This window comes from Dendropsophus ebraccatus, chromosome 13 (assembly GCF_027789765.1).
Source record: "Dendropsophus ebraccatus isolate aDenEbr1 chromosome 13, aDenEbr1.pat, whole genome shotgun sequence".
NCBI classification, from domain to species: domain Eukaryota; kingdom Metazoa; phylum Chordata; class Amphibia; order Anura; family Hylidae; genus Dendropsophus; species Dendropsophus ebraccatus.
The window spans coordinates 40,108,992-40,124,127 of NC_091466.1; the positions used below are offsets into that span (position 1 = coordinate 40,108,992).

General features: G+C 45.6%; 1 protein-coding gene across 2 annotated transcripts in view; it reads left to right on the plus strand.

Moving 5' to 3' along the window:
• TDRD9 (tudor domain containing 9) overlaps positions 1-15,136 on the plus strand; it is a 151,009-nt gene that overhangs the window by 95,942 nt on the left and 39,931 nt on the right. For both annotated transcript variants that reach the window (XM_069950673.1, XM_069950674.1), the window contains 4 exons: positions 604-704; positions 869-1,039; positions 8,167-8,278; positions 10,702-10,914. In XM_069950673.1, coding sequence (XP_069806774.1) covers positions 604-704; positions 869-1,039; positions 8,167-8,278; positions 10,702-10,914 — 597 coding nt within the window. The remainder of the gene's footprint in view (positions 1-603; positions 705-868; positions 1,040-8,166; positions 8,279-10,701; positions 10,915-15,136) is intronic.

A 15,136-nucleotide genomic window follows, 5' to 3' on the forward strand; every position in this document is an offset into this window, starting at 1 on the left:
CCTCGCAGCCCTTGCAGCATCATACATTACCTGGCTGCAGGTCTTGTCCTCCGCTCCGTCTCCTCCCCGGGTCCCCCGCGCTCTATCTTCTGAATGGCCGGTCAGCTGACAGGCCACACTCAGCCAATCACAGGCCGCGGCGGTCCCGGCCTGTGATTGGCTGAGCGCTCCGTCAGCTGACCGGCCATTCAGAAGATAGAGCGCACGGGACCCGGGGATGAAGACAGCGCAGGGAAGAAGCCCTGCAGCCAGGTAATGTATGATGATGCTGCTGCTGTTTCTTCTCAAATCGTCGGTCGACCGCCGGTGGGCGGGCGGGGGAATGATGATGTTAGGTCTGGCCCTAAATGAACGATCAGCCAATGACACGATCATCGGCTGATCGTTCTCTCTATTTCACCGAACGATAATCGTTACTGTGGAATAGGGCCCTAAGCATCAGGGACCTGAAACCAAAGGAATGGCCACACTGGGGGATCACACCAGGTGAGTATGGCTTCCTTTTTTTTTATTTTTCTATCATTCTGATTCCATTTTAAAATTGTATTTATTTTTATTGTATTAATTTTTAACCGTTTCATACTTTTTAACTCTTTTGAGTAGTTGAAGAATGTCCCACCCTATGGATTTCTCTACCACAAGCAGATACAGTCACTCTTCAGACAGTGTGGTCAAGTAAAATCTATATTATTTGATGGATCAAGGTAAGCAATATTTATAGCCATGGCAGAAATTGACATGACTAATGGACAGAATGCTAGTTACTATATTGCTGTGCTAATTGTCTTACAAATGTGCTTGCTAAAACAGTTTTTTTTTTATTTGGTGGATGTATTCCAATTTTACTTTTTTATTTTGTTTTCATTAGAGCATTTGTGGAGTTTTCTCGCAACCCTACTGAAAGGTTTAAGACACTCACTGCAGTACACTTGGCTCTTAAGACCGCACAGCTGAAAGTTCCTCTTTCCCTTAATGTCCATTCTGCAGAGACAATTGAAGAGATTACTACAGGAGACATTTCTACTTTAAAACTAACCAGGTCATACTTTTCTTATTGAGTCAACAATAAAAGATTATATACCAATCAGCCTATCAATGTTCTTTTCCCCAAAATGATCTCTGTTAATCATTGAGAAGCAGCGAGAGGAATCATACTTTGTAATTACAGTTAAAACGACTCTGTACCCTCAATGTCCCCCCCCCCCTTCCCCAAACTCCTTCTACCTTTAGATAGTTGCCATATATCCAAGATCTGTCCTGGGGTCCGTTTGGCAGGTGATGCAGTTATTGTCCTGAAAAACAACTTTTAAAGGACAACTACCATAAAAAAACTTTTTCCCAGTAATTGAAGCACATTACAAAGTTATATAACTGTGTAAAATATGCTTAAATCACCTATCTGCCTCCCTTCCCTTTTTTTTCCCCTCCACCCCCCACCAGGAAGTGCACTAAACTCACACAGACCTAATTACTGTCACCCGTTTCTTCTCTCAGCTTCTTCTTGTGACGATGAGTCATCAGCAGGAGGGCTGCTCTAGCTCCTGTTACACCAGCCTCCCCCTCCCCTGCCGTGTCAGGTCACTCTGCTTGCTCAGTTCCCATTGGCTGAGCAACTGCAAGTCATGTCACTTGCTTATCTTCTCTCCGTTACTGACTCCCAGCACATAGGCAGCCCCCCTCCCCTCATACTGAAGGAGTCCTGTCACTTGTTTATCTTCCCTCCTTGACAGACCCCTGACAGTCTTATCTCTCCTGCTGCCCTGAACTAATTAGGGACGGCCATTGTGCAGATGTCACTTTGCAATGTACACTACATTGCAAAGTGAAAGTATGTGTGTGCAGCTTCAGTGCAGGGGCTGACAACCTGTGTGATTATACAGCAGCCTGATGGAAGAGAGAGAGAGGGGGTCATGTTTACTGTATGATGGGAGTTGAAGTGAATTGAGGGGCAGGCACTTGCAACATCACAGCAGCCAAAGTGCATCATGGGAAGCTGAAACCAGGAAGTAAGGGAGAAATGAAGACTGATAATGAAGCTCAGGCTGTATGCAGACGGTGGGAAATTCAAACAGTAATAGCTCAGGAGGGATGATAAGTATATAAACTGTTTCTGATAGTTTTTTTTTTTCTTAGCAGGGGAGTTGTCCTTTAACCCCTTCCCCCAATATGACGTCCAGGGACGTCATGAAAAGCAGTGGCAAAACGCATCATGACGTCCCTGGACGTCATGGCTTCCCTGCCTCCCCCCGCTGACCCTATCTAAGATCGAGCAGCAAGAGGAGGCTGTGTGACACAGCCTCCTCCTGCTGCCTCTGCCCGGAGGGGAGCCGCGCTCCCCCCGGCAGTTATCCCCATAAACGCCGCGGTCAATGCGACCGCAGCGTCTATCGGGAGATTCTGTGTCCTCCCGCCGATCGGGCAGCGGGGGGAGGCTGCAGAACGTTGCCTCCCCCCACCGCCACTAACAGTGTGTCCCCCGGCCCCCTCCCCTCGTCCTCCTATACCGGCGGATTGCCGCTATTACCGTTATAGCGGCGATCCGCCGGTACCGGGCATTGCTGGCGCCGCCTTATATCTCCCCCCACCGTGAATCCACGGTGGGGGGGGAGATGAAAATGTATCCCCCAGACCCAGATCAGCCCCCCTAGTGGGCGATCACTATCCCTCCCCAGGCGGCCATCACATCCAAGATGGCCGCCCCCATCCCTGCGAACAAACGATGTTTGTTCGCAGGGATGGAAATGAATAAATGATCAAAGCCCCATGCTCTCCGCCACCGGAGGTAGCAGAGAGCATGGGGCAGTGATCGGGGACCCCCCCGTGTGGTCCCGGAGCCGGCGATTAGCGGTATATACTATATACCGCTGATCGCCTGTTCCCAGTGCAAAAAAGCACTTTTTATCCCCTGTCACCATAAATCATTGGTGACAGGGGATAAAAAGTGATAGTGTCGCCCCCCACCCCCCCAGTCACCCCCCTTCCCCATATACATTACCTGATCCTGGAGCTCCATCCTCCTCGGCGTCCAGGCTGATTCTGAAGTGCGCATGCGCTCCAGAATCTGTTATCTCGGAAAATTTAAAGTGACAGAGACCAATTTGGTCTCTGTCACTGAACTATGATTACTGTGATAGAAAATATCACAGTAATCATAGTAATACAGTGAAAATGAATGTATAAAGTACAAAAAGTGAAAAAAATACAAAAAAAATAAAACACACTTTTTATTATAGTAATAATTGCAGTTTACTCCCAGATTACCCTTAACCCCCCCAGGTTGCCCGTAACCACCGCTGCTTGCCCGTATCCGCCCCAGGTTGCCCGTAATCACGCCAGATCGCACGTAATCACTGCACGTTGCCCATAACCACCGCACGTTGCCCATAACCACCGCACGTTGCCCGTGACCACCGCACGTTGCCCGTGACCACCGCACGTTGCCCGTGACCACCGCACATTGCCCGTGACCACCGCACGTTGCCCGTAACCACCGGACGTTGCCTGTAACCACCACATGTTGACCGTAACCACCCCGAATTGCCAGTGACCCCCTCCAGATGGTCTGTAATCAGCCCCGATTGCCTCTGACCACCGCACGTTGCCTCTGACCACCGCACGTTGCCTCTGACCACCGCACGTTGCCTCTGACCACCGCACGTTGCCTCTGACCACCGCACGTTGCCTCTGACCACCGCACGTTGCCTCTGACCCCCTCCAGATTGCCGTTACCACCCAAAATTACATGTACCCACCCCTGATTACCTATAAGCACTTCAGTTTATCCGTAACCACCACAGATTGTCTGTAACCACCCCATGTTGCCCATAACCACCGCAGATTGTCTGTTGCCCCTAATCACACGTAATTCCCCCCAGATTGCCTCTGACCACCGCACGTTGCCCCTGACCACCGCACGTTGCCTCCGACCACCCCAAATTGCCAGTGACCCTCTCCAGATTGCCCGTAACCATGCCAGATTGCCTGTAACCACCCCAAATTACAGGTACCCATCCCAAATTACCTATAAGCACTTCAGTTTATCCGTAACTACCCCACGTGGCCCGTTACCACCCCAGATTGTCTGTAACCACCCCAGGTTGCCTGTGACCACCTCAGGTTGCCCGTAACCACCCCACATTACCTGTAATCTCATTTTTTTATTGTATTTTAGTAACTGCGCTATTCTAATAACTATTACTAGCTGCGGTTTTGCTCCAGCAAATTGGCGCTCCCTTCCTTCTGAGCCCTGCTGTGTGCCCATACAGTGGTTTATGCCCATGTATGGGGTACCGTTTTACTCAGAAGAAGCTGCGTTACAGATTTTGGGGTACGTTTTTTTCTCCCATTCCTCGTGAAATTGAGAAATTTTAAACTAAACGAACATATTATTGGAAAAATTCTAGTTTTTCATTTTTACTGTCTTATTTTGAATACTTTCCTCTAATACCTGTGGGGTCAAAATGGTCACCACACTCCAAGATGAATTCTTTGAGGGGTGTACTTTCCTAAATGGGGTGACTTTTGGGGGGATTCTATTCTGCTGACACTACAGGGGCTCTGCAAACGCACCTGGCGCTCAGAAACTACTTCAGCAAAATCTGAACTGAAAATGCTAATTGGCGCTCCCTTCCTTCTGAGCCCTCCTGTGTGCCTATACAGTGGTTTATGCCCACATATGGGGTACCGTTGTACTCAGGAGAACCTGCGTTACAAATTTTGCAGTACTTTTTTTCTCTTGTTCCTCGTCAAATTGAGAAATTTCAAACTAAACGAACATATTATTGGAAATATTCGTGTTTTTCATTTTTACTGTCTAATTTTGAATACTTACTTTAATACCTGTGGGGTCGAAATGCTCATCCTACCCAAAGATGAATTCTTTGAGGGGTGTACTTTCGAAAATGGGGTGACTTTTGTGGGGATTCTGTTCTGCGGACACTACAGGGGCTCTGCAAACGCACCTGGCGCTCAGAAATTTCTTCAGCAAAATCTGCATTAAAAAAGCTAATTGGCGCTCCTTCCCTTCTGAGTCCGGCTCTGTGCCCATACAGTGGTTTACGCCCACATATGGGGTACCATTGTATTCAGGACAACCTGCGTTACAGATTTTGGCGAGCTTTTTTTCTCATGTTCCTTTTGAAAATGAGAAACTTTAATCTAAACGTATATATTATTTGAAAATTTTCATTTTCGATTTTTTCACGGCCTAATTGTGAATACTTTCTTCCAGCCCCTGTAGGGTTAAAATGCTCATTATAACCCTAGATTAATTCTTTAAGGTGTCTATTTTCCTAAATGGGGTCACTTATGGGGGTTTTCAGGATACCAGACTTATAAATCCATTTAAAAAAGAACTGGTCCCTAAAAAAATCAGTTCTGGAAACTTTCACAAAATGTGATAATTTGCTAATAAATTTCTAAGCCCCATAACGCCCTAAAAAAGTAAAATATGTTTCCCAAATTATGCCAGAATAAAGAGGACATATTGGTAATGTGATTAAGTAACTAATTTATGTGCTATGACTTCCTTTTTTATAAGTAACTAATTTATGTGCTATGACTTCCTTTTTTAGAAGCAGAGAATTTCAGAAGTTCATAAAATGCAAAATTTCCAAATTTTTCATGATATTTTGATGTTTTTCACAAAAAACACACAAAGTAGTGACCAAATTTTGCCACTAATATAAAGTGCCATATGTGACGAAAAAACAATCTCAGAATCGCTAGCATGCGTTAAAGCATCACTGAGCTATAAGAGCATAAAGTGAGACAGGTCAGGTTTTAAAAAATGAGCCTGGTCATTAAGGACAAAACAGGCTGCGGAGGCAAGGGGTTAAACTTGCAGCCCTGTGTCAAATTGATGTGGCCTAGAGTGCCCATGCCCTAGCATTGCGACACCCCTCCATCCCTCCTTCCCGCCCTCTTCATCATTATGAATGCCCCTAGAACAATTTCCCCTAGGGTCCGTTTACACGCGCAGATTATCTGACAGCTAGCTGCCAGATTTTTGCAGCCAAAACCAGAAATGGATTTGCATAAAAGAGAAATCTTAGTCTTTCCTTTATGACCTATTCCCTGTTTATAGTCCATTCCTGGCTTTGGCTGCAAAAATCTGTCAGATATCTGTCAGATAATCTGTGTGTGTAAACGGACCCTATTCATCACCTGTCTGAACACTGCAGATGAGCTGAATCTTTAACCCTTTGAGGACCAGGCCCACAATGACCCGGTGGACCGCACAAATTTTGATCATTGCATTTTCGTTTTTCCCTCCCCCCCCCCTTCTAAGAGCTCTAGCACTTTCAGTTTTCTATCTACAGGCCATGTAATGGCTTGTTTTTTTACAGAAATAGATTTGCAATGGCGTCTTTCATTCTACCATAACATGTATGACGGAATTCCAAATATATTATTTATGAAGATATAAATAGGCGAAATCGTAAAAAAGAATGCAATATGGTAACTTTTGGGGGGTTCCTGTCTACGTAATGCATTATACGGTAAAAGCGACAAGATACTATTACTCTATAGGCCAGCCCGAACACAACCATATGCAGGTTTACATAGATTCTCTAATGTTATATATTTTTTTTTTATGAAATCCTTTTTTTTTGGCAATTAGTTAATAATATAATCGCCCTATTGTGACGCTTATAACGGTTTTATTTTTTCACCTATGGGTCTGTATGGGGCGTCATTTTTTCCGCCATGATCTCTAGTTTTTATTAATATCATATTTGTGAAGATTGGACGTTTTGATCACTTTTTATGATTTTTTTTTTATATATATAATGTAACATAAAATCTGTAATCCGCGCACTTTTTTCCCTCTTTTCGTCTACGCCATTCTCCGTTCGCAATGACGCTTGTTATACTTTAATAGATCGGACAATTACACACACTACGGTATATTATATGTTTATTTATTTTTATATGTTTTATTTTTATAATGGGAAAGGGGGGTGATTTAAACTTTTATTTTTTTTACACATTTGAAGTCCCTTTGGGGGACTTTTACATTCACTACTTTGATTTCTACACTGACCATTGCTATGCCATAGGCATAGCATTGGACAGTGTTATCGGCGATCTGCTCATTGAGCCTGCCTGTGCAGGCTCAGTGTAGCAGATCGCCAAACGGACCGCACGGAGGCAGGTGAGAGACCTCCGGCGGTCCGTTTTAACGATCGGGACCCCCGCAGTCACACTGCGGGGGTCCCGATCAGTAAGTGACAGGGGACTCCCCCTGTCACTTACACTTAAACGCCGCGGCCGTGCAGCCGTGTCATTACCGGTGAGGTCCCGGCTGCTGATTGCAGCCGGCCCCCACCTGCTGTGAAGCTGCGGAGCACGCTTCATAGCCGGAGAAACACCCAGGACGTAGAGTTACGTCCAGGGTCGTCTGGTGACAGACTTCCATGACGTAACTCTACGTCCTCGGTCTTCTAGGGGTTAAGGCACCTGTGCAGTGTTCAGACAGGTGATTATTAGGAAAAATCCTGCCTGGGGCATTCCTAATGGTGAAGGGGGTGGGGAGGAGGGACAGAGGGAAGGTGCAAGCCTTGGGCATAGAATTTTTAGGCAACGCCCATTTGACACAAGGCTGCAAGTTTAAAAGTTGTTTTTTTAGGACAATAACTGCATCACCTGCTGAACGGATGCGAGGACAGATCTTTGGTTAAAAGCAGCTATGTGATGGTACAAGCGGTTTTGTGGGGTCAGATTGTGGGTACAGAGACACTTTAATGGTGCGTTCACACCTACAGGATCTGCAGCTGATTTTCTGCAGCAGATTTCATTTAAATAACTGAACACAGCATCAAATCTGCTGCAGATCCTGTAGGTGTGAACGCACCCTAAAATAGCTTTCAATAATCTTTATTTCTCGGTAGACAGGGCAGTTGCCTTGCAGCACTGGAGTTCTAGTTCAGAATACAACCAGAGACTAAATATACATATGGTCTGTATGTTCTTGCTGCCTTTTCTGTGAGATTCCCTTTTCTTCCCATACTATAGAAACACATTCATGTAGGTTGTTTTTCTTCCTAGGTGTTTGTGCATGTGTGAAAGGGACTGATGTGAATAAGGAGACCCTCTGTACAGCACAGGTGCTACATAAGCATCAAGATATAAATTGTATATTAACTGTATTATGTTTCCATCCAGAATTACTGTGGATTTTCACAAACAGACTGTTGAACCTGTTCATGTTTCCCAAACTGTTAAAGAGCAGCTAGAGACAATTAAATGTCTGCTTTTGTCTATCAGTGTGACAGAGGTAAGTGTTGAGATTAATTACAAAGTGTTGTTTACCTTTTCACTAGTCAACTCTGTTTAGCAAATGAGAATCCATGATGTAGTTATTACAACTTATGCCATTGTAAAGTTTCTTTTGCATAGATTAGTATCAGGGGTTGGGCGTGATGAAAATTACTATCCGACTTCTTTGTTCACAGAAGGATAAGCTGTAGTCAGAGTATTCGTGCCAAAAATTCCTGTGTATGGGGAGGACAGGAGAAGACAGAGAAATAACTGACAGCCGATCGAAGTTATTAAGGGTACGTTCACACTTACCGGATCCACAGCTTATTTTCTGCTGCGGATCCGCAGCAGATCCTTAGCAGATCTCATTTAAATAACTGAACATAGCATCAAATCTGCTGCAGATCTGCTGCGGATCCTGTAGGTGTGAACGCACCCTTAAGGTTCATGGCCACCTTTTAGACTAGGCAGATTTATCACGGTGGCACTTGACATTTCAGCCTTAAGGGTATAAACCCACACACCGTATACACAGCGTATTTACTGCTGCGATACGCAGCGAATACGCAGCAAAAACGCAACAAATACGCAACAAAAACGCAGCAGATTAGATCTAAATAACTGAACTCAGCATTAAATCTTCACCATCAAACTGCTGCGTATTTGCTGCGTATTTGCTGCGTATTTGTTGCGTATTTGTTGCGTATTTGCTGCGTATACGGTGTGTGGGTTTGTACCCTTAATAAGCTAATATTCATGTTTTTGCACCATTATCTTTCAGCATATGTCTGCAGCTCATTGTAGGCTGAGAAATTCATTCTAATGCTGATCCTGGTTGCTGCAGCAGGATGTTATCTGTATAATACAGCTGATGCCTCCAGCGCCTGTGCATTAATAGTATGTTGTGTAGGAAGGGGTTTAACCAATGCTCTAAGGGTGTCTGTGTACTAAAACGCTGCCATGTTACATCTAGGTTGTAGGTCCTTTCTCTTAGCTGATCCTCTGTGGATGATTCAGTAGTAGTCTTAGCCAAACAAATTGTTACAAATATGTACGCTCTTTGTCTGTGTACTAAAACGCTGACTTGTTACATCTAGGTTGTAGGTCCTTCCTGTAAGCTAATCCTCTGTGGATGATTCAGTAGTAGTCTTAGCTGAGCAAATTGTTACAAATATGTACACCTCTAAAGAAATCAACCCTTACGCCCTATTCACACATCCTGTTCCTGTCCGCAATTGCGGATCTGCAGAAAAATAGGACCAATGTATTTCAATGGACCCATACACACATCAGTGTTGTGTACTGGGCTGCAATCCGTTCCGAAAAAAAAATAAGGACAGGCCCTAGTACGGACAGTAACTGACACACCCAATACAACTCTATAGGGTCCGTATTTTTTTATGGATGCAATACGGACTGAATTGGCGGATTGTTACTGACTGAAATTTGCGGATTGGAAAAATATACTGATGTGTGAATAAGGCATTAAAGAGAAACTGGCAGTCACTAATATGTATATATCTTTGCTGCCAGATTTTAGATCCCTATCACAAGAGCATGGCATACATACCTTTAGTTAGCTGAAAGTGTCAGAGGCGGGTCTGTGACACTGCCATCCCAAATTACGGCTGCCACTTCCCCTCTTCAAGCATGATATGATATGGTGAATAGTTAGAAACATAGAAGATTGTCAGCAGAAAAACACCACCTTCTCCATGTAGTCTAGTTGTTAGTTGTTCAGGAAATGGAGGCTGGAGACTGGCTGCATCCACTGCACACACAGGAGAAGCTGCTTTATATCTTTTGTTTTTCACTCAGAAGTTGCCCCAGGATCATGGAGGACATTAGGAAGAAGCTGCTAAGCCAAATGTACTATAAACCAGTGTGATAAATAACACCCCTTGTGTCTGGTTTATGAAGAAGCTGGAGTCTGAGTCAGTCCCTGATAAAATTCAGGAGTTGGAGCTTAGTCTTATTGACTCTACAGCCCTGCTGGCAGCAAGAAAAGTAAATCCTTATGTGGATTGGAGTGGGGTAAAATTAAGAAACTTATAGTCACCTTTTTCAAGCTGGTACTTTTGGTTCCTCGGGCTTTCGGCTACATCCTAGTTCCTGATGACACGTCATCCCTGCAGAAACTGCCCTGCTCAGCGAATCACTGGCCACAGTGGCGTCTTGCCTCAGTTAGTGATTGGCTATACTGGGCAGTTCATGCTGGTGCGGAGTATCAGCAACCAGAGAGGATTGATTGGGAGCAGCAGGTGAGTATATGTTTTGTTCTTTTTAGGTACATTTTTATGTACATGTTTGAGAAATTTTCATGTAAGTAGAGCAAATCTGATGTTGCATGATGCCTGATATTTATCACAATGCAGTTTCAGTGTGCCTTTTATCAAGCTTCTGTTTAAGCCGTTTGTTCTTTTTTTTTTTTTCTTGAAGGTTGTTGAAGTTGGTCATTTCTGGGGTTATCGTATTGATAAATGTAGTTTAGATCTCCTTGGAAGACTTAACGCAGAAATCAGTAGCCATGATCTAAAACCTCTTTCTATACGCCCTCATCCAGACCTGGTCTGTCTGGCGCCATTTAAAGCTTATGACAGGCCCCAGTTTTATAGGGCACAGATACTGTACATTTCTGGAAGAGAAGCTGTGGTAAGTTATGATTATAATCCTATTTGCTTTTGTAGCATAATCCTGCGACATACGGGATCCACTTTTTAGGGGACTGCTCAAGACAGCTGAGTACAGTGCTTGGCTTTCTCTGACAGGCCCAAAGGCTGTTCTTTAGATTGCAGAGGGTATAAGCCATAACACCTTTAGCAATCATATACATTCTCTATCCTGTGGATATCAAAGTGATGACCAAATGCAGCAAAGCTTTGGTTATGTACCGTCTAAAGTAAAGTGAGGGATATGAAATTATGTGCCAATTTATCAATGTATTTACTTTGTACAATGTGTAGAAGCTTGTATGAAGCCCTGCACACATGTTGGAAAGGATCGGAATAAGTTCTCCATTTACTGAAAGCTTCCTAATATGTCAATCCCTCTTACACGGAGCACTAATCTGCCCAATCAGGACTTATTGCCAGATTATCGTTCCGTGGAATAAAGACAACATTCAGCCGAAGAAATAATCATCGGCTGATCATTGTTTTTTAACATGCCGACCGCACATTGCTACATGTAATAGCAATGCATGGCTGACTGCTGATGAACATGTAAAAAATATTTTACACAGTCGAGTCTTGTCCAGTGACTGGCTGATTGGCCTGAGGCGATGGGCTGCATGGACATCGCTAAATATGTCCACACAGCCCTTGCCGCATGATAGTCGAGCCATGTAATAGACTCTTTAAGGTTATGTGCACTCGCAGACTCTGGAAAACACGTGCATCTCCGCTGCTCCCATAGACTCCATTCTATGGTTTGCTAGATCCCGACGTCCACCCGAAGAATGAGTGGGTTCATTCTTTGGGCGGATGGTGGAATCTGGCAAACCATTGAATGGAATCTATGGGAGCAGCGGAGATGCGAGTAGCTGGGATTCTGTAGTGTGCACATACCCTAAGAGCGCCGATCTAGCAGATCGATGCTCTCTTTTTCGGCAAGTCAGGCTCTGCTGCTCTGGCCTCCTGTAATCAGATGTGGTCAGGGCAGAAAGATCCAGGAAGTGCTGATTGCACTGATCTGCAGCACGGAGGAGACGCTGGCTGGGCAGGGAGTTGAATGTTCGCTACCTCCAGCCAGTCAGTGGGTACTGAAAGCAGCCCTGGTGGGAAAAGGAAGTGATTTAAACTTTTAATATGGTATTTTTTAATAATGAAAAAGCTTTTTTTTTTTTTTTACAGTTATTTATAGTACCCCTAAGGGTGCTCTATGAGCACTGATTTCTCATAGAGATCACTGCTTTAAAGTGACTCTGTACCCACAATCTGACCCCCCCAAACCACTTGTACCTTTGGATATCTGTTTTTAATCCAAGATCTGTCCTGGGGTCAGTTCGGCAGGTGATGGAGTTATTGTCATAACAACAACAACTTTTAAACTTTCAGCTTTGTGCCCTATGGCCGTGGCTTACATTGTGTATGCATTAGGCTGACACCTCCTCTCTGTCCCTCCTCCCCACCCTCCTAATCATTAGCAATGCTCCAGGCAGATTATCTCCTGTGTGAACATTGCAAAGCTGCCGAATAGTAGGCAATCTACCTGGAGCTAGGGCTGGGCGATTAATCGAATTAATTCGATTAATTCGCCCAGAAGGTTAGAATCGATTTAGATTTTTTGTGAAAATCGTAAATCCGATTTTCACAAAAAATCATTGCGGCCAGAGAAGGGCAGAGAAGCGCGGAGAGTCAGTCGGGCGGGCGGACGGGAGGTGCAGGTGCCGGGCGGGAGATGGAGGGCGGGCAGCACTGCGTGGAGGTGCCGGCCGGGCATGAGGTGCAGGTTACGGCCGGCGGGAATTGAGGGGGCGGCGCTGCGTGGAGGTGCCGGGCGGGCGGGAAGTGCGGCGAGGTGCAGGTCGGTCGGCAGTCCCCCAGAGCCGCGACCGACCTTCCCCAGCTGTACACATAGCGTTCCGTTCCCCTACCGGCCACACATGCAGGTCCCGGTCTCTGCAGGAGGCTGCAGGGACTGTAGTGGTGATAGCGTCGCTGCCATTACTGGAGCTGTACAGCAGGATCTTCACCCCTGATCCCGCTGTACAGCTCCAGTAATGGCAGCGACGCTATCACCACTACAGTCCCTGCAGCCTCCTGCAGAGACCGGGACCTGCATGTGTGGCCGGGGTGAGGGGAGGAGGGCTATGTGTACTCCTTTTTCCAATCATTCCCAGCTGCCCCAGCCCCCCTCCATCACCCCCAGCCCCCCTCCATCACCCCCGCCCCCCTCCATCACCCCCAGTCCCCCTCCATCACCCCCAGTCGCCCTCCGTCACCCATAATCGCCCTCCGTCACCCCCAGTCGCCCTCCGTCACCCCCAGTCGCCCTCCGTCACCCCCAGTCGCCCTCCATCCCCCCCTAGCTGCCCATCTATACCTGTACTACCACACCCCTCTGTACCTGTACTACTACCACACCCCTCATCTATACCTGTACTACCACACCCCTCATCTATACCTGTACTACTACACCCCTCATCTATACCTGTACTACTACACCCCTCATCTATACCTGTACTACTACCACACCCCTCATCTATACCTGTACTACCACACCCCTCATCTATACCTGTACTACTACTACACCCCTCATCTATACCTGTACTACTACTACTGCACCCCTCATCTATACCTGTACTACTACTACACCCCTCATCTTTACCTGTACTACTACTACTACACCCCTCATCTTTACCTGTACTACTACTACTACACCCCTCATCTTTACCTGTACTACTACTACTACACCCCTCATCTGTACCTGTACTACTACTACTACTACACCCCTCATCTATACCTGTACTACTACTACTACTACTACACCCCTCATCTATACCTGTACTACTACACCCCTCATCTATACCTGTACTGCTACTACAACACCCCTCATCTATACCTGTACTACTACACCCATCATCTTTACCTGTACTACTACTACTACACCCCTCATCTATACCTGTACTACTACACCCCTCATCTATACCTGTACTACTACACCCCTCATCTATACCTGTACTACTACTACACCTCCATCTATACCTGTACTACCACTACATCCCTCATCTATACCTGTACTATTACATCCCTCATCTATACCTGTACTACCACACCCCTCATCTATACCTGTACTACCACACCCCTCATCTATACCTGTACTACTACTACACCCCTCATCTATACCTGTACTACTACTACTGCACCCCTCATCTATACCTGTACTACTACTACACCCCTCATCTTTACCTGTACTACTACTACTACACCCCTTATCCACTATACCTCCACTACTAAACACACAAAGAAGATCTCCTATACTATATGGGGGCCCAGAATGGCACACAGGGGGCTTGTCTACTACAGGGGAGCACTGTTACAGTGAGAAGCAATACAGTTGTCTCAAATGTCATTAAAATAGTATCTGATGCTGCAAGGACAAAACTATTCTGTTTATTTAGCAAAAAGGAAAAAAAAAATCGAGATTTAAATCGAGAATCGTCCAAAATTTTTAAAAAATCGAGATTTTATTTTTTGGCCATATCGCCCAGCTCTACCTGGAGCATTCCAAATGATAAGGAGAGTGGGGAGGAGGGACGGAGAGGTTGTGACAGCCTAATGTATACATAATGTAAGCCACGGCCATAGGGCACGAAGCTGAAAGTTTAAAAGTTGTTTTTTTACGACAAAAACTGCATCACTTGCCAGGACAGATCTTAGATTAAAAGCAGCTATCTGAAGGTACAAGCGGTTTGGGGGTGGCAGATTGTGGGTACAGAGTCGCTTTAATCTATGTAATCTAGGTTTTCCTTCCGTTCTGGTATGAAGCACTGGAGGCGAGCCCGCCTCCCCCCATTTTGACGATCTGCCCTCTCCTTTGTGATCTGGCTCCATTAGAATCAACGCAGCCGCGTCACAGAGCGGGGGAGGTTTTGTCACATTGAGGGGCGGCGGATCCGCCTCCAGTACTTCATGCCTGACCGGTGCTCTGTAGACCGGGGCCATGTGCAGAAACTGGGCGGCGGTTAAAAAAAAAAAGAAAAAGGACCTTGACCTTGCGTCGGTCTATTCATGTAAAAAACAAAAAAACTGTGTCCCAGTGGTATATTCACTTTAAAGGTTTCCACAGACAGGCATATATTGAGCCTGGTCAGCTTTTGAAGCCACAAGTACCTCTCTATTACCCAGACGAGTCTCCAAGGCTGCTTCCTCTT